This window comes from Dermacentor andersoni, chromosome 2 (assembly GCF_023375885.2).
Source record: "Dermacentor andersoni chromosome 2, qqDerAnde1_hic_scaffold, whole genome shotgun sequence".
In the NCBI taxonomy this organism is placed as follows: domain Eukaryota; kingdom Metazoa; phylum Arthropoda; class Arachnida; order Ixodida; family Ixodidae; genus Dermacentor; species Dermacentor andersoni.
The window spans coordinates 150,794,044-150,814,517 of NC_092815.1; the positions used below are offsets into that span (position 1 = coordinate 150,794,044).

Here is a 20,474-nt window from a genome sequence, read left to right on the forward strand (position 1 = left end):
CTCATTTTTGCCCAAGACTGATTTCTAATGCCTTCTCATTCGAAGCGTTGATTTTACCAGCATTCAGTACCAGCCGCTTCTCGTCTCAGGCAGAAGTTATGGCACCATGCTTTCTGAGAGCCTATTCTCCGCACACGGCAATATACCGTGAATGTCCTCAGAACATGAAGAAGATAAGTGTGTCAAACAGAAACGACAATCTTCCACTCTGTTATCTTGAAGCGTGAGTGTACGTTTCGTCGAGCTGGACAGAAGAAAGAAAAAAGCCAAAGATGTGCATATATTTGGGGTGTTATCAGTGCGTACTCATTAGGAAGCGATAGCCGGCTATGAAACTTGTGCACTCGTCAGATTAGTTCCCTGAATACATCCTTTAAATACATCTTGTTGGATTCCAGAATGCGTTTTCTCCAATTATATGTGCTTACCTTAAAATTGCAATAGATTGCCCACAGGTTATCGCGCGTTGAAACCAAGCTGGTGAACATGCACCCTATCAAACGGATATAACTTATTCCCTGACTGAATTTTAACGTTACAGTTAGGCTGAATCAGTCACCGCTAATATTTCTCGGTAAACAATAACCAATGTCCAGATATTTTAGAATACAACGAATTACATCAATAGCAGAGTGGTATAAAGTTTGTAAACAGGGATAAGGTGCCTCAGAAAGGCTGGCCAACGTTTCGATAGGAGGACCTATCTTCGTCAAAGGCGGCCTCGTCATCCTCGGCGTGTTAGTTTTAAAGGGTTAGTGCAGTGACGTCACGTGCGGGTGTTGTCGCTGGCGGCTGGTTTTACAGGGATAACTTCTTTTCTTATTACTATAGGCAGGAGACATGCGTTACATTCCGTCTTTTTTCCTAATTTAGTAGGACATGTTTACCCGAATCGAACTGACTCATTTCGAATATTCTTCGCCGTCCAAAGCAAGCAGACATCTTTACTCCTTCGTTCTGTTGTTTGCATAAAGGTTGTGAGGAATTTTATCTTACCGAAGCTCAACGACTCTTTAAGTGGAAGGGCAATCACAACAATATCAAAGGGGCTAAAACCATAAGCCCAAACATAAAACGTCAATGTTATCAGAGACACGCAGTCAACCGGCTGTGCCCTGCGCGAACTACCGCTATCAGGTGCACAGTGTTGCTAATACCCCAGCTATCTATGTTTGTAGCTGCAGTTTTACGTCTACCGTCAAGGACAGCGCGACGCGTCTCTGTACGAGCAACGCTCGAGGTTTCTTGCAAGGACCGCGCGTGGCCGGTTGTTTCCGAAATGGTAGGTCCTCTAAGTTACTTCTCATGTTTCACGCGTTAGATAACCAATTATTGTCAATTTTGTACGCAAACGCAAGGAGCACACAACCAGGAATACATGTTTCACAAAATAATAATGTCGTTCTGGTACTTGCTCTTCGAAAAAAGAAAAAAGAAAAGGCGCAGCTTTGGCACGAAACAGGGCAGCCGTGGCCCAACTAAAATTGTTTTATCTACAGCATGTGTTGCGTGTTCGTGTGGCAGTTCAGCTGATTTAGATCCTTCTGAAGCGCGAGAAGCGCGTGTAGCGATCTTGCAGTATGCTGGCCTGAATAGAACAACTCGGTAAGCAATTTTTGTGCCAGTGCATTTTGCACGCGTACGTGTTGGTGTTCGTGTGCCTCGTTTTTATCTCACTGGCTTTCTTTGATTCCTCACCACCTCATCTGGGGCAACATGCCAGTGCGTCCGATCGGCTAGCCTCTCCAGATACTACTAAACTTAGTCTTTCAATCCACCAGTTTGGATGCAATTTTCCGTGCAACAAAAATGCCTGTTACGAAATTTTGTTAGCCGAAAATGAGTGTCTCCCACCATGGGTACCGCCGGCGATTCTTCAGAGGTTTGCGTTAGGCTTTGCACTTCGCTTTTGTGCATCCCCCATCTATCTATCTATCTATCTATCTATCTATCTATCTATCTATCTATCTATCTATCTATCTATCTATCTATCTATCTATCTATCTATCTATCTATCTATATATATATATATATATATATATATTTATATATATATATATATATATATATAAGGGCGAATATCGCGAATTCGTACATACCGAAGCGCAAGTGGTAATGCCAAAATAAACTACATTTTTAAGGTTACTATATACATCTTGTCTTCCCTGTGATGTAAACGCAATGTAAAGAAAGTTTTGCTGGCGTGAACTCCCCTTGGTTATCTTGACGAAACCATAGAAAAGAATTTACGTTGCGCATGAAAGCACCTCGATGATCTCGACCTGAAGCAATGGTTGCCAGCCTTACGCTATGGATCCTATATGGCAGCGCTTGCCAACGTTATAAAACATTAGCGCGAATGCCTGAGAATGGACACTTGAGCCAGAAAGCAATCGCAGAGGATAGGATGCAAAGTTGAAATACTAGATGCGAATTATTGCAAAATAAAGAATGGCCAACACGTAAAAGAAGTCAACAATTATGTCAGCCGACAATGACATAGGATAGTATAGCCGATGCTTGTGTCTTCAACTACTCTAACGTGCCGTCGAAGCCATTCCTTCTCTTTGGCTTAGACTTACTTGGTCTGTTCCCTCTATCAACATCAGACAGCAAGTAGCCCGCTATGGCAACAGATTACACCAGGCGCTACGCAATCACCAGAGCATTTGCAGCAAGCTGCATGTCATTCCAACGTTGGAGAAGGTGCGCTTTCAAAATACATCGCGACATTCTGCAGTCCTGCTCAACCAGGCACAGACTGACTACGTCTTACCATCCACAAACGAACGGTCTCACGGAGCGCCTGTGTTGAACCTTGACAGGCATGCTTGAAAAGTATGTCTCATGCGACCGCACTGATCGGGACCTTGCTCTACCCTATTTCACATTTGCATATAATTATTCGCGCCACGACACTGTCGGTTGCTCCCCGTTCATTTTGCTGTTCGGTCGAGAACGAACCTTGCCACTGGACACATCCGTTCCATCCGCTGCAGCAGCGGCCAGCGAGCACGCACTAGATACCATCACCAGGGCAGCCCGAGCATGCGAAATGGCTCACGCTTATTTTGAAGGAATATGATTCATTCGTAAGATCCGACATCGTATAAAGTGTAGCATTAGGAATGTATACATTGTTAGAAAAGATGTAGCTTTAAATATAACACACTATTCATTATCAGTTGGCTACCTAGTAGAAAATACTTTCAGCTTATTTTAAAACACCTGAGTGTTCCAACACTTCACGTGAGGTTATTCCAATATGAATATGCTGACAAGTACGCAGTATGTTTTCTGTAAGTCCTTCACACGAATGTGATAGCTGCGAAGTCTTGCGGGAATCAGAGCCCAAGAGAGACGATGCTAGTGATGAATATGGAATATATTATGCCAATAATATTGCACAGATACAAATTTGCAGCAGTGACGCCGACGATTAGCAGTCATCCATAGTGCTTTTAGGAGACATTTTATTTAAAACAGGAGCCCTGCGCACTCACAAGTAGTCTCTACTCCACAAAAGACTTACCCGAATGCTGCTTGCATTCAAGGAACTTGCACTACCCGGATATTCACCTGTATTTAGCTCATGGACAAGGAATGGTTTTTTAAGGGTACCTTATACGGCTGAGTAGAGCCACTGACAGCAATACACTTACAGTGACATCGTCTGCGAGACATTGACCTACGGTACCCACCTAGTAAAGATGGTCACGTGTGCGAGCATGCAGTAGGAATAGGAACGTCGAGCTGAGTTTTGATGCGAGAAGTGCCCTCCACTCATGAAATTCCCCACAAGGATCACGTCGTAATCTGTTTTCTACGCATGAAGCTTCATTACTTAAACCGTGTAGAAAATTCATACCTCTAAAATTGATTTTCCTCACCTAAATGAAGTCGCATTATGATATCAATAAATATCTATTCTGTACTTAAGCCTGTGGGCAGCTGTCATCAAATACAAGTATACGTCAACTGGAAGTACGGCTCACATGTCCGTGAACTCAAACGTACAGGGTGGGAAGAGAAATTGAACTCGAGCAATGTACATAGCTCTCACTGCTTCTTAGACTGTGAGAAGTGTTGTGTACTTTTTTTAATAATTTATAAGTTCAAAAGTTTCTCCCGAAATTTATTAGTTGCCACGGAGCCAACCTTCTCATAACATGAATACCTAAATTTTATTTAGCGTGAGCCTGTTTCCTTGCAGCCTAATCTTGTCTCGGCCCAGCTGGACGCACAAGAAGTCGTCGAGGACGCGGTGACATCAAGGAAGGAACAGCTGCACGCCGTGGGCCGCTTCCTATGGGAGAACCCGGAGACCCGTTTCGAGGAGCACAAGGCGCACAACATGCTTTGCGCCTTCCTAGAAAAAGAAGGTTTCGACGTAAAGCGACACTACGTTCTGCAAACTGCTTTCCGCGCCGAGTACGGAGGTAACAACATCGCAAGAGCAGCGTCAGTTTCAAAACGCTATCTTCATTGTACTACTTCAACGTATCTATTTGCACCAATAGTGTCTATATTTTGTGTTATAGGTGAGCAGTGCAATGCACCTTAAACAAATGAAGAAAATTTAATTCTGGGGTGTTACGTGCTAAAACCACGATTCGGTTATGACGCACGAAATAGTGGGGAACTCCGGCATAATTTTGACCATTAGGGGATGGTTAACGTGCCACCAATGCACCGAACACTGGCATTTATGCAGTTTGACCCCATCGAAATTCGGTCGCCGCTGCTCCGACGTGGTCTCGCCACCCCGATTTGATCCCGCGACCTCATGCTTAGCAGCGAAACAGCATAGCCGCTAAGCTACCGCGGTGGATTAAACAAAATAATGGAGATGAATAAAATGGACAGGATATACACCGTATTCGGAACTATCATTTCTTGTTGGAGCTGCAGGATCATATTTGTCTAGAAGCAAGGTACAAGAAAGGAAGATGATCCAGAAAGGTAGATTAACAAAGACAAATGCTACCAAAGCAAGGACACTACGTGGTCAAGCAGACAAAGGTAAAACCATAACCAGGAACAACAGTAAAGAGAAACTAAACTGCTTGCCCACCTATCTGGTCTTCAATAACAATAATCATCATCATCACCGGCCTATTTTTATGTCCACTGCTGGACGAAGCCCTCTCCCTGCGATCTGCAATTACCCTGTCTTGCGCTTGATGATTCCAACGTGCGCGAGCGATTATCCTAATTTCTGCGCTTCCTCTCCCTTGGCGCCCATTCTGTAACTCTAATGACCCACTGGTCATCTACCCTACGTATTACAGGGCCTGCCCAGCTCCATTTCTTTGTGTTATAGTTAACTTGAAAATTGGCTATCACCGTTTTCTCTCCAATCCACACCGCTGTCTTCCTGTCTCTTGTTTAGATAAAGTTTATTTCAACGGAAGACGATACGAACACTGAGTTACAATGAAGGTACAACTCTAGCAGGACGATAACTTATACGAAGTATGAAGTAATGTGTACCCGGCACGTCTTGAAAGAAATGTCCGAGTCCACCCCGATTAAGATATAACCACACAGACCCGCGGAAACGCACAGTTACGTGTAAACTAATTGTCACATATTATAAAATGATATTTAATATGTACAGTGTCCACAGCGGTTATGTACAATGACGATGTGATAGAGCCATTTTACATAATTTTGCAGTGATTCTATGAGATGTGTATACGCAAAAATGATACAGAGACTTGTCGAAAATTAACCGTACGCGTGCGTCATCAATCGACAGGAACCGGCCTAATGACTGTTCTTCTCTTCCCCATGGAGGAACTACTCCTCTGACGGAAACGGTAGTAGCTCAGTGTGGAGTCTATCCAGAAGTGGAAACAGGGCGTGGCGACGGTGTCCTGTCTCAACGTTACACCTAACATTTTTCGTTCCGCCGCTCTCTTCGAGGTCCTCAGGTTGTTCTCGAGCTTCTTTGTACACCTCCAAGTTTCTGCCCCATATGTTAGCACCGGTAGAATGTAATGATTGTCCACTTTTCTTTGAACACAGTGGTAAACTCCCAGTTCTTATTTTGTTACCTTCCATCTCATGACTTCCTGGTCGCAGCGGCCGCATTTCGATGGCGTAGAAATGCAAAAAGGCTCGTGTCCCGTGCGGGACGCTTAAGGGCCCCCTCACCAAGCCACATACTATATTTCTGTTATGCACTAGAAGTTGTTACGTACCCTCTGGCGAGCGATCTACCGCAAAAAAAAATCAGATTGGGTAATTAATAGCCAAGATGGGGGGGGGGGAGGAATATTTCAGGGCCGCGAACCTATGATTTCCGCACGCGAGCTCCACCATTTGCTCTCTCCACTTGCTTCGTCTAGCCTCTGCAAGCGAAATTTCTTGCCTTCGTTCTCCCATACCGGTGTTGGAGAATCGCTTGACTCATACGTTACTGGCGCTGCCTTCCCTTTTTTTCTCCCGCTCTGTCGCTCTTACGCTGTGCGCCGCACATCCACTGACGGTCGCGCGCACGAGCTATTGTGCTTATCTCGTTTCGCGCAGCGCCAGATGTTCCACGCTGTGCGTGTGAATGCCTTACTAGCGCTACACGCCAGCGCTACACGAACACTGAGGCAGACACAAGCGGACCGCAGAGCATGATCGCGCGCTGGAACACGGTAAAAATGGCATAGTTTTGCTCTCAATGCGCGCTACTGCTCGACGTGGGAATACGCAGACGAAACGGAAGTACCCTTGCTAAGGTGCGAGGGAAAGAGAAAGACTCGCAGACATTTGTTTTGTAGGTTTTATCATTTATCTAAACTCTTACTGGTCAATTAAAGGAACAAATAACGGCTGTTGCCTGAATAATTCGTGAAGTCACGTGCTACTGACAGTGACGTCAAAGCACTGCGATGTACCTAAGCAACTGCGGCATACACGTAACTGTACGGCTTGGAGCGCGGAGCCCGCAAGAAATGTTTTGGCTTGAAATTTCAGCTCTTTCCGTGGCGCGTAGTGATCTAATACTAAGCAGACACGATCGTTAGCGTGCATAGTATGCACTGTGCTTGTCAGCTTGAAATAGTTAGACCGGTTGAGGGGCCCTTTAATGATCGCCAGGTGGTCAAATATAATGCGGAGTCCCTCACTACGCCGCGCCTCATAATCAAATCGTTATTGTGGCACGTAAAACCCCAGAACTAAATTCACCTCATGATCAATGGTGCTCTGAGTAAGTGACCTTCTAAACATACTCCTGTACAGACTTAAGACGCTGACTAGCAATCTCGAATAATTGTTTCCTTGCCAGGCTATTGAATATTATCTTTGTTTTCTGTATAATAATCTCCAGCTCTACTCTTCCGCTTTCTCGGTTGAGGTCCTCGATCATTTGTTGTAGTTCGTCCCCAGCGTTGCTGAACAGGACAATGTCTTGTGCAAACCGACAGAATAGCTTTAATTTATTGCGTCTGCACTCTCAAGTCGCGAAGAATGATTGTTTAATGCCACAATCTGGCTCATTCAGCGGAAGAATGGTTGTTGAGACATGAGCGGGCTGCAGCATGGCTTGTGTGAGAGTGGCGAGACGAGAAACGCCCAAGAGAAATGCAACGTTTTTCTTTTCTTTTCATTTTACCAACCATGAAGAAGGTAGCATTGGTTCTTCATGCTTTTGTTCTTCTCACAGAAATCAATGTGTAGCGAATAAGCCAGCCAGCGTCGCGCGTGGGCGATGCGGAGGTCTGCTCAAGAAATTACAACACCGCGTGTAGTAAACCTCGAGTTGAGTAGAATAAATTTGTGTGTTTTGCATTTTAACGAAGTTTTTCAAATGAAAGGGCACGTCAACGCATGAAACAGCTTCTAAAACAGCGTAGGCAATAAAAGAGGCTTCCACTACCACCGCGGCTGCTGCAATTTCATGCTTCGATGTATTTTCTGTCCACGTATTCACCCCCATGACGCGAAACAATTAGCTACTGTTCTTTATTTTTTTCTAGCATTACTGTGAGCGTCAGTACGCAGTTGACAAAAGACTATAGCACCGGGTCTGGAATTTTCTTGTTGTTTTTTGCTACTTACAATCAGTCCGCGACCAGTCTCCAATGCTTATTCACGTGTCAGGAGAGGTACCTCGCTGATGTAATGGACAACACAGTAAGATGGCAAGGCGGCTTAGTTGGTCAATGTTTACTGTAGCATGTCTTTTATTCTTTAAATCTAGCAGCTGACGCAATAAACCCGGCAGCATGTTATACTGCCGTAACACGTGAAAGGGCAAGCCTGCTGCACACTTGGTAATGCATTCAGTTATACGATTGGAGGAGTCAGGCATAACGAGCCGCTGTGTGAAGTCAGCGTATGGTGCTGTAGACCGACTTCCTCAATGACACATGTGAGCACCTTCTTTATTACCTAAGGGTTCTTGTGTTCTTTCTTTTGTCCTCTCTTTGTCTTCGTCTATCTTTCCGTCTTTCTTTCTTTCTTTCTTTCTTTCTTTCTTTCTTTCTTTCTTTCTTTCTTTCTTTCTTCCTTCCTGCATCCTTACCAGCTTACGGGGGTGTCAGCCGTTCCTGATGATATTTTTTTGCATCACTGATTTTTTGCCTCACTGAAATAGGCGCCGCTTTTTTCAGGTATGAGCCATTGCAACAAGCCACCCAGGCCTTTCGCCTTATTAAAGAAAAATAATCGAAAACCATAGAAAGGCAAGAACTTCACTCTTGACTGATATTTTTATTGGAGACAGAAAGCTTATGCAAGTATCGATGTATTTTCACAACCGAGCTTCCAAACTATTGAAATTTCGTGGATTAGAAGAGTTATTTTTAAACAAATATGCTTGTTAGTACAATGAACCAAGGTCAATAAAATATACTGAAGTTTACCTCTGATCATTCGAAGATGATCAGAAATTAATAGCGAGAGCTAGTTTTTTTGTCTTCTTTACACGTCTTGCTTTCATCTTATGAATGAGAGCTCTAGAGGGCACGTAAAAACATTTAACAAGCAGGTTACCCTTAAATGTACTAACGTCCGTATGGAAACACAACCTCGGGAAATAAAAGGTACAGATAGGAAAAAAAAGCTCAAAGGCAGGTTGACGAACTACCGCAGGAATGAGCAGTTATTCCGCAGGCCCACAAAATGTGCCTGTCTACTGCTGCGCACTTTACGGACATAAAGGTGCGTACATAAGTGCACATGGAGGTGCGAAGCACCACCAATTTGTGTCGTATGGAGCAGAAAATAATTGCACGTTTCTGCCAGCGCTTTAGAGAAATATAAAGAAGAGCCCCGTCTCAGTATTAAACAGGGGACCGAACTCGTCGAATGTGCGTACGGCCTTGCGTACGTTGTTCCACAATCTTGCACTAAAGTTCATGTGGGGCAATTTCGCGCGTGCGTCAAAGATCACTTCATTCAACATCACGCTTTGATAAGATGCTCGGGAACTTTACCTCAGCTTGTTGACCATTGCCGTAATTGTCGTTATTCTGCTTCCAAAGAACCGGTATTACCCTCACACATCAAGGTCAAATAACTCGTGAGGTAGCTTAGCCATACATTATGAGAAAGTGGGGTGAAACTTGCAACAGTGAAGCCAGAGTCTTTAATGATACGGAGTTTCCCTTCCCATATATTTACCATTAGCAAGGGTTATCGATAGCTTCGAAAGCCTCGTACTGTCACAAGCATGAGGTAGTTTCCTCTTGTTTAACCCATGTTTCTAAGCCCTATTGTGCATAGGCAAGAACATTATGGCTACCTAGAATGTCTGCTAGTCGAATAAAAGATTACAGTTATAAGTGAAGCTTCTTCCTGTTTGCAGATATTTATTTAGTCAATTTCTGTGCTACAGCTTCAGCGCTTGAAAAATGTAATGTTCAGCAATACAGTCTCGGCGTCTTTTGTACGATTCCCACTGCCTAGGTCATTCAGTGAGTGAGTGAGTGAGTGAGTGAGTGAGTGAGTGAGTGAGTGAGTGAGTGACTGAGTGAGTGAGTGAGTGAGTGAGAGTGAGTGAGTGAGTGAGTGAGCGAGTAAGCGAGTGAGTGAGTGAGTGAGTGAGTGAGCGAGTGAGCTAGTGAGTGAGTGAGTGAGTGAATGAGTGAGGCGTGAATCACAAAACTATTGAGTGTTGTACTTATGGATACATATTTATGCATTTATGCAGCTCGTATATATGCGATAATTGAAGTGTTGAAATCAACTAGTAAATGACTGATATTTAGCGCGTTTTCCTCGTCAATGCGAGAAATGGGCAGTTTCGCATAAATTTTATAATTTTGCATAACTTCTCCGTCAGTTCACACTAATTTACCGTTTTTACAAGCTAAAAAAATGTTTCGACCAGTCCAGTTGCCTGTTTCTATGTCGTGAAACAACATGAAAAATTGCTCTCAGATATAATGGTCGAAATTTAGGCGAATTCATAATTTAGAGCTGACATCTAACAGCACACACAAACACATAATGAAACAACGGTTTGTTCTTGTCTATCTTTTGTGTAAGGACTTAGCGTTCACTATCCCTGTATAAATTTCTTTACGCCCATCTAGACATTCGTTGGCACCATTCAGTCGACAACGATTCAGTCCCTTTATCTTCAGGCCTAGTGTGTCCGTTTGGACTGTAGAGTTATAGTATGCAATGTATGGAGGAATAGCTCAGTGAAAAAAGTTGCAATCGCGAAGGCGCCGCCATGTTGCTATGCCTCATTTTTTAATCCTAAAAATTTCCTGAATAGTACCGATGAAAAAATCAATAACTTACATCACATACGTATGGACAGCATGAAATGGTTCTTCCGTATATATTTCAGAAAGATCGCATGCATATGAGAGCATTTGGTGCAAATATTGCGGTGCGCGCAAGCATGCGTTTGCAGGCACCTCAATTGGATGGCGCCACCATATTTAGGGAGGCCGGCGAGAACGCTCATTGGCGCGTCTAGTCTGAATAGCACAGACTAGCAAGATGGCGACGCCTTTGCTGTTGCCGATTTCAATCCATGGACATCTTGAAGAGATTTGAAGTGCAGCTCTCTGGCGTCTATTCCTGCGTATCGCGTCGCCCTCGCCGTCGTCCTTCGCTGTAACCAGTTCCGTAGCCGGGGCCAGCGCGCTGCTCTAGCTGCGCGCGCTCCTGGCGCCATCTCGCGCATGGCGCGAGCCTTGCTCTCTTCGCTTCTCCTCCAACGCCACCCCTGTGCGGCGGCAATCAGAGCGCCGGCTCGGTGGTGGCTGAGCTCAACGATGTGCTGCTGCCTGAGCCGGGACGCATAGCCGCAGCCGCCAGTGAGTGTGCCCCCCTCCTCATGCGTGGCGGCGACCGCGCGAGAGCGCGCGCTGTTTCTCCGGTTGCCGAAGCACCGGCTCGGTATCAGCGGATTACGGTGCGCGCTTCCCAGCTGAAACGCAGAACCACCTTCAGTTGAGTCGCTAGTAGCGTCATCGGCGTCAGTCAGTCGCTGCAATGTAAAATAATTCATACGTTTAAACGTGAAATAAATTAAATTACGGGGTTTTACGTGCCAAAACGACTTTCTGATAATGAGGCACGCCGTAGTGGAGGACTCCGGAAATTTTGACCACCTGAGGTTCTAAAAGTGAAAAAGGAATAAATGTGTATTTAACTCACACCCTTAGGGTGTCCGTTACATAACTCACACCCTAAGGGTGTGAGTTATAGACACATTTACACCCTTTTTACTTTTAAGGGCGTAAATTATTTTACAATGTGCCATCTCCGCCGCGCAACGTTCCTATATGCCTACGTGCTGCCTCCCGCGACCTCCCGATGAGCGACGCAGTTGCGTCAAGTTACGCTCTGTTTGACGCGGCTGGTGCGAAATTTTCCGCACGAGACGTATTGTCCGAGGCTCACAGACGGTTCATATTATAATATAATCCGTCTGCCTATATATATAGTTCACTCTCAGCCAGTTATTTCTGAGCCAGGAGTGAGGCAATCGGTGGAAGTCCTTCGTCGGCGCTGCTGATAAACGAGCTGCCCAAGCAGAGGCCCAGCGCCGTCGCCACCAGAATCCAGATGCGTGCAACGACGAACCAGGCGATGGTGCAACAAGTCGAGCATATATCCATCTATTTCTCCGCCCACAAAGCTTCCTTCATGACAATCGAGAACTTGGAGTGCAGTGTTTCTTGTAGAAAGAATATGTGCGAAGAATAAAAAAATTGTCTCCAACTGTATGTACAAGTCTTGCTTGAATTCTTTGCCTCAATATATCAAAAAGGCGAAACAGCTGAAGAGCTGCGCTCGAATTTCGCATTAGGAAGTAACGTAATCATCGGCAACTTTTTTTCTCCAGAGTCGTTTACATTCGCTTTATGCTATCGACCGAGTAGACTGCGGGATCACTATATTTTTCGAGCGCGGCTGGGTACGGGCACTGCTTGGCATTAAAAGCGCACGCAAGCGATTTAAAAGACACCTTCACTCTCTTATAGTTCCGCGGTGGTTGGCATGCGCATCGACGTTCACGTAGCCGTGGGCGGCTGTCATAGCACAAACAGAAAACATTAATTCCTACCATTTCCAAACTGTAAATGTCTATTCCGAGACGCCTGTTTTTTGTGTTAGCATCTACTCCTGGACGGGCATGCGCAAGTAAAGGTTGAGCATAAATGTCGTTGTGACAACAAACTCTATATCGTTCGATGAAAATTAGGCAATAGAAGTGTCCCCAGTGCAGGATGGATATTATGTACGGGTTTGAAAAGAGATGCACGATGTAAACAACTGACACACGCTTTGTCACGTTGTCCTGCGCGTGAAATTAATAGAAAGGACATTAAAGGACGCAAACATTCAACCGGTAAAAATCTACATGGAGCGCACTTATGCATAACCAATCTGCAGACAAACCTTCAGTCTAATCTGCTGCTTCAGAACACATGCCCTCTGTTCGCAGCGTTGACTTCGGTAGGCATCTATTCTTCGAGCACTGTTAATCCCTTCAAGTCTCTATCTTTGTCAGGACCTTTGTCTTGTCTGGCTAATCTATACCGGGGGAATACTTATAAAAAAGTTTATTTTTTTTTTCTGCCAGAACCTCGCTTAGCTAAGCCATAGGTGTCATAGCTCCTGCTCACGTTTTCCGTGTTTAGGTTTGTTCCCTCCTGTAATGTAAGGCTTCCCATATAAAGTACGCTCAACTGTAAATGAGATTTATAGTGGTCCTGAATGACTTGTTATTAAAGTCGAGATATGCATTTGACGTTAAAACAGACTATTGCAGAATACTTTGCATACAAAAACGGCTTAAATTCGTTCAGAAGAGGTGGAGTTATGGGCATTCAAAGATCTCCTGTGGTCCCTTTTGAGGTGTCTTGTATGTGAATGTCTTGTACTGTGAAGGCTACGACAGAGCGGGGTGGTGCCCATCATGCTTCGCCTACTAAACGTCACTATGGGGCACAGTTCAAACCTTATTTAGTGTGCTCACATAGACGCCACTACTTTCAGTTTTGGCGCCTGCGACGCTCAGAACTAAGAGGCTATCCCCAGATTACGGTTGAGCTAAGTTGGTTGAGCTCTTTCCTTTGTTTTGCTACCATGTACTTGACAGCCACACGCGCCTATCCTCACACCGAGAGAAATCAATAGCACATTCCATATCGCACACATCTCTACGAGAATCACACAATTATCGAGGGTGGGGCAAACTTCATCTTCATATTCGCTCGTGCGAGTAGGTTGGCAGTACGTACATCGGCTAAGCGATGGAAGCTGCACTCCGGACTCGCACTGAAAAGATTCCTAACGTAACGCAGGTTTTCTCTTACTTCAGCCTGTTTATTAAACTACGTCAATTATACTACACCGTAATAGTAGGAAGAAGCGCACTGATTCAAATACCATTTTGATTTACTTCAGCTAGTGCGCAATTGCACCCGGGCATGGTAATCGGCTATATGACAATATATGGCAGCTCGAAAAAAGGGAAGAGAATGCCTTTGTTGAATAAAAGGGCGTTTGAGAAGGAAAGAGCGCGTTTGTTCTGCGTTTTCTAGCTCGGTGCGCCGCACACCACGGCGAAATTTGGCTGAGGTGATCGCAGCGCGGAACGCTATCTGCGGGCTTTGTTCTTTCATTGAGCCCGAGGAGTGCTTCAGGGCTACTGTAACAAAAACCAAAGCACTTCTTTCCTTCCCCCATCCCCCACACCATCTCTCGTTTGGGTTTCACTTGTTCGATACCACAAACAAAAGTTGATTGGCAGACAGGTACAACTCAGTGGAATGTGCTGCTTCTCAATACCTGTTCGTAGTCGGTTCATCTCCGGTCGTGGCTCTGCTTTGTGAGTACGACGCTCTGCCGGGCCTCGGTCACGCCTGTGGACACAACTTGATCGCCGAGAGCGCCATCGCCGCTGCTGTGGCCATGCGCGACCTGATGATGAGACAGGAGCAGCTGTGCGGAACACCTGTACAAGGCAGGGTGAGTATACTGCGGTATTCAGAACCATTGGCGATTGAGGAAGAGCGGCTTTTTAAAATAGAAGAATTACGAAGGTTACGTCTGTTATGCTGGATGTTTTTTCAGAAGAAATAATGGGCCGATGTTGGTTCTGACTAAGAAGCTCTTCTTTTTTTTTTTAAGTACTCATTTGCGTCATTGAAGTTGTAATGCTTCGTTTCTGCCAGCGACACTAAAGCTCGGTTAGCAGTCACAAGTCTGGCTACAATTTTCGGATGTGCTCTCAGCGTAGACAAACGCGTAGAGAAGAAGAAAAAATTTTACTGGGCCACTCATAAGTGTTCATGACGCAGTATACAGAAAGCCAATGAATATGCTCAAGCTGTATCCAATATCTAGTACAGAAATGCAATAAATATAACCCTCGCGTAATTGGAAATAATTACGAATTAACGTGAAAAAACACACATGGTCAGTCGATACTTTCTGATTCAATAACACCGCTATATGTACACCGTTACGACACGGGCGCTGTGTAATGAAAGTCACTAACGAAGTTATCTGCTGCTGTAACTTTCGAACTGTCGGTATACGTGTAGATTCAATTATCACGAGAGAGTCGCGGCTGGTGAATAAGCATGTTGCAATCTTTCACTTATGACTAACCGCCGTGAAGCATTTAAGAATGAATTTACGCAACAACAAATTTAACACACAAGAGGAGCGTAGCCATGCGAAAATGAAAACACTTATTGCTTTGGCTGACTTAACACAGCAGATGGCGTCGCTTGGGTATTTTCCAACTTGTCTCAATAGGAGTCACACTGCACGCGCGCGGAATCGCGTATGCGATGTATCTTCTCGTGTCCGCGGTTTTGCTTAGGCTATGCCTCGCCTTGACAAAGACAAGTCTTTGGCTCTCCAATCCATTGGATACGGTGAAAAGGCTAGACAGTCTGACCGATGTGTACGCCCGGACGACCGCAGGTGGTGGTGCTGGGCACACCTGCCGAAGAGGGTGGTATGGGCAAAGAACTGCTGTTGCGAGCCGGTGCCCTGGATGGCATTGACGCGGCTCTGATGGCGCATCCGGAAACAAGAAGCGCTCTGCGGGTCGTCCTCTCTGCGCGATGCGGGGTGAGTACACGCTCTCTGGTGGCGAAACGACCAAACATGAACATGCGTGTACCTTATATTCTTACAACGGCTAGGCCTCATCCACTTATGCTTGTGTTCCGCACCCTTACCGCGCTGCTGTTTGCAGAGCTTCTCGCCCTAGTCAATCCTCGGCTAAATTGCGTAGGCATGCCAACCTAATTCAATTATATTTAGTAACACGGCATGAATACGTGAGCTTCATAATTTATTCCCTGAAGTAATAAATAATAACACTGTGGGACTGATGAAAAACCCGTTAGGTGGTTGCCGAGAAGAGCCCATGGAAACTGGTGTCCACGATCAAAGCGGTAATGTACGACGAAAATGATGTAGAACATGAAGAACATAAACACATGAACATGAACATGAACCAAAAACGAGCTGACAAACTACCGTCCAATATCTGTGTGGCCCATTTTTTATAAAGGTATAGAAAAACTAGTACAAGGCTTTTTGTTCGCGGTCCTCAACATTGTGGTGTTGAAAATAAAGTGAATTGAATTGAATTTAATTGAATTGAAGACCATCTACCCTGCTTGGCCGCACAATGGCAGCAAGGATGCACACGGAGACATGTAACAGGGGCGAATAGCACCTTGTTTCGTATGTGTCTCTGTGTGCTTCTTTGCAGAATCTGCGCTAAGACACTAATAAGTATGTACTATCAACGAGCCCGCCCCAAAGCTTTAATCCTATCCTTGTAATCAATTGTCTACCGCGCCTGGTAAGATCTGGTAAACGACACCACAAGCACGATCAGTGTGCCTCGTTACATGTTACAATAATCAATAAAGAATAGCTTATTTCGTCTGTTCCAGAGCTTGTATTTGTCTTGAGGCGGGTTGATTGCTGTTAAGGCATTCATAGTGACCTAAGTATACATAATTTCCCGCCAAAACCAATCCCGTCCCGTGTGGAGCTCTCCCTTATGCCTGCATTTTTCGTTTGCGTAGTGTCAATTAGACGATGCATACCTCGTCCAATTTTCAAAGTTGACGAGGTGTTCTTAAATTGGACGTTTTAAAGCGGCCCTGAAAAGGAACACTTTTTCAACATAGAAAGAAAACGTAGTTATTCAGTTGACGAGGCTCCTGTGAACACGTGCACCAAATATTACTGTACTGCATGCAGCAGGGGACTTACAATCTCCTGTCAAAACCACTAAAAAAGCCACTTCCTCTCACCTTCGCAATGTCGTCATGTAGCGTCATCGCAAGCAGTGAAGCCTACAATAAGTATACTGGCAAATTTCGGAATCGTGAAAGCACTCTGAGTAATACGAGTATTATTGCTCAATTGAGTTAAATCAAGGAAAACATGCGGCATGCAATTTCAAAAAGGCAGAAAAACCATTTCATCGTTGCACTGCCATTCTACACACGACAGCGGCGCGTTGATGCGTCTGCTGTTCGTGGTCTCCGAAATGAAACACTAGCGTAGATACCGCGGCCTGCCACGAGGTACCACCACGAGCCGCCTCTTTGTGATCTCGCTGCCAAGACATGCGTTGAAATCTGGGTGAGGCCACATGGTCATTGCTCTCTTGCGTCCCCCGTTTAGCTTGCAGTGTGCTTGTGCAAGTGAAAGGAGAAAGCCACTCATTAGTCCGATAAATGCGTCGAATTTTTTTTCGCGATAGGAGATCATGAAAGTTACGTAATTTACTATTGGTGTAATTTTCAGGTTAATTAGAAAAGTGCTTCAGTGCTACCTTAAGGTCTGCCCTGCTTGTGCAGGTCACCGTAGTCTTCGAGAGCGCTTCAGAAAAGGAGGGGGTGCAGTCAAGTGCTTTGGACGCCGCCGTGCTCGCCTACTCAGGCGTATCTCTATTGCGGGCTCGCCTGGACCCTGAGTGCAAAATGCATGGTGAGGCCAACGATGGTGCAGCGTGCAATGCTTTCAGACTGCCGAATAACAGAACATCACCGCCTACATAATTCTGATCACTCTAGTAAAACATTTTTCGGGCCACCCCCACTTCGCCTGCCTGTCATACGACGTCACAAAAGCCTCGAAAGCTCCCCGTGTGATATAACGTGCACGCTCTGATTATGCACGACTAGACCAAACAAAACTAAAATAATTATTTATGATTCTACAACTTCGTTCCCATTACTCCCTCCGCCATCAGCGAAATGTTTTCGGTCTGCGCCCAATTTGCCTGCCTGTCACTTGACATCACAAAACTACGAAAACTCCCTACGTCAAAGTGTATGTATTCAATATGCACTGATATGCCGAACAAAACTGCTTTTTTAAATAGCAGGAAACTGGACCATTACGAAAGGAATGGAGATTGTCTACCTACCGATCACATGGATAATGTCCACTGATGGCTGCGGGGGAATACGAATTTATTTGCGTAGAATGAATATTTATGGTTGGAAGATTAACGTTGGTCAGCCCTTTTGGCGCATTTACTGCTTAACTCTGCCTACACTTCTTCGCTGAGTATCAGCTTTGGCAGCCATTTTATCGTTCCGTTACAAGCCGCCGTGATTTTCGAGCAGCCACCACAAGCTAAGCAAGGGGAAGCGGACAATCGCAGAAGCCGCCACCACCCTCTTCATCCAGTTATTTATGTGCTAGCTCGGCCTTACCGAAGCCCTCTCCCCTCAGGCCTGCTCCTCGCCTCTTCTCAGCCAATTGGGTCAGCAAAATCACTGAAGATAGGCAATGCTATTTGTTCTGAAACCAAGCAAAAGTGACCTATAAACGATGACCCACAATTTTCAAAGAACGTTGTGGGTCATCGCACGATGCTTCCGTTGGCGGTTACATAAATTTGTCATCACGAGACCGAAATAAAAATAGATTGGAATGTTTTTAAGTTATAACGGGCCCAAGAAAAAGAATAGCCACTTCCCACTACTTACCATGGTACGCTTGCGCCTAAAACGATCCCCGCAAGCTTCGCTTTCGCTGCACGTCGGAAAGCTGCTGGCATCATTAATACATACACGCTATGGATGACACCTGAATTCGATCTTTTGGAGTGGCAATTGGTATTGAATATTTCAGCATTGAAAGTGCCCATACGCTAGACATTGGTCGCATAACTAAATTCATTTAAAACATACCATCCGTTGTTGCTTCGATTGCCTACGTGGAGGTCGCGGAAATATTCTGTTTAAAGGATCCTGATATTTGTAGAGTGTGGTATACAACTGTAGATACAGGTGTCCTTAATTTTGCGTAATACAGCGGTTACTTCAATGTCCGGTTCTTGTATTTGGTAATATTCAAAGCAATAATATAGTAAAAAGCGTTGCTTCAATGATGAAAAAACGTTCACTGGCTTTATCTTTTACAGCCACAATCATTTAAAGAAATGTCATGGTGGTTGAGTTTGAAATAATTCTGGCAGGTGTTAGCAGCAGAATGCATAGGATTCTCTACCACCGCCAGGCGGTAATGCACCTTATCTTATAGGGGCATGTGAGGAGATGACTCGATGATATTGTGACTGAAAAAGAATTTCTTCAACTGGGGCTAACGCACATGCTCATTTTGTAGAGAATGCCTCGATACACAACTCACTTCATAACCACGCTAACTATGCAAACCACACAGCATATGCGTATATTGCACGATTTCAGTTGTATATATATATATATATATATATATATATATATATATACACCCATGCTTTTGCTCTAACTTTTTTTATTATATCTTAAATTGCATCTCAATAAATAGTGGCAACATTTTTTATGCGCATGTGCTTAAGCCAAGAGCCTCCTTGACATCTAGGATATCAGACAAACGCCATCGCTGCAAGAAAGCTTTGACAATATTTTCATTAGCAGACCGTCGTGCGAACGAAATCTGAACTTATTGGTGGTAGTGGTGGTTGTTATAACGGTTCTACTGGCGGAGTTAGCCTTGCGAAGTGCTGGCACTTTGTCCCTCTAAAGGTCTCTTCGCACGTCAAAGTTGTCAGCATGTGTGAAGTAGGATTTTCTTACACGGAAATTCCAGAAGAATGTGCGGCACTTCCTAGTACACTATCCACTGTCCTTCCATGAAGAAACCGTTCGATTCCCATTCTGTACATACATGCTTCCCATGCTTTCAGGACAAAAGCGCCTTCAGGTTCAAATGACATCTTCTATGTCGCGCACTTCTTCGCACTCAGCGTAAGATGTAGTAGCAGCCTCTAGGTAAGCTTGAAAAAGACTGCAGGAATGACAGAACTACGACGGATGCTTTAGCGCGTTGCTGGTAGATTGTACCACAGCTACCACGGATGCCACTGCGTATTACGCAAGGACTGTAAATAGCTTTAGTTTTTGTTTCGTTGCCTAGGTTTACTGCGGCGCGGCAATTGAGAAAAATCTACACTGTCAACTTTTTTACACCTTTATCTGTGTATAAAGCATGTTCAGTTGTCGCATGCCTAACACCCTTAGGTTCACTAGGGTAAGATCAGAGTGTTGGTTAGGAAGCGAAGATGGCATCTTCTTTGCCGACTTTTTCTTTCAAGTTAAAATTATGAAAGCTGTGACAAGCAACATGAAAAGTGCTATAAATAATGTTTCGTACCTATCCCTGCGAAATTCTCCTGTCGGATATTTCTGTACGCCCAAGACTATCAGAATGACTACATAGTTTTCAACTGCGTCTTTTGTCGTCAGATGTACTCTATATATTATGTAAGGCCCTAACGCTAGGGGTATTACCTGTGTGACAAGAAAACGCCCGTAAGGGTGTAAAACTTTTCATAGGGTTATAGTGCAAAGAACCAACACTCAATTTCTCATCTCTCGCCTTTTCCCTGTGGACAGTATAGCAAGCCGCAACCTGCGCCGTGGATCCCGCTGATTTTCTTGCTATTCTTGTAATTAGATTCATCTCTCTCTATCTGTTAGTCTCTTCTCGTTTGTACGTAAGGT

The 20,474-nt window shown here is 44.7% G+C and overlaps 1 protein-coding gene across 1 annotated transcript in view; it reads left to right on the forward strand.

The window, feature by feature from the left end:
• The first annotated feature begins 1,165 nt into the window (after window positions 1-1,165).
• The window catches only part of LOC126540941 (xaa-Arg dipeptidase-like), a 28,288-nt gene continuing 8,979 nt past the window's right edge, over window positions 1,166-20,474 (forward strand). Inside the window, exons 1-5 of the mRNA XM_055076139.2 lie at window positions 1,166-1,282; window positions 4,214-4,439; window positions 14,273-14,442; window positions 15,409-15,558; window positions 17,316-17,445. Of these exons, the coding sequence (XP_054932114.1) occupies window positions 1,169-1,282; window positions 4,214-4,439; window positions 14,273-14,442; window positions 15,409-15,558; window positions 17,316-17,445 (790 nt within the window). The 5' untranslated portion in view covers window positions 1,166-1,168. The remainder of the gene's footprint in view (window positions 1,283-4,213; window positions 4,440-14,272; window positions 14,443-15,408; window positions 15,559-17,315; window positions 17,446-20,474) is intronic.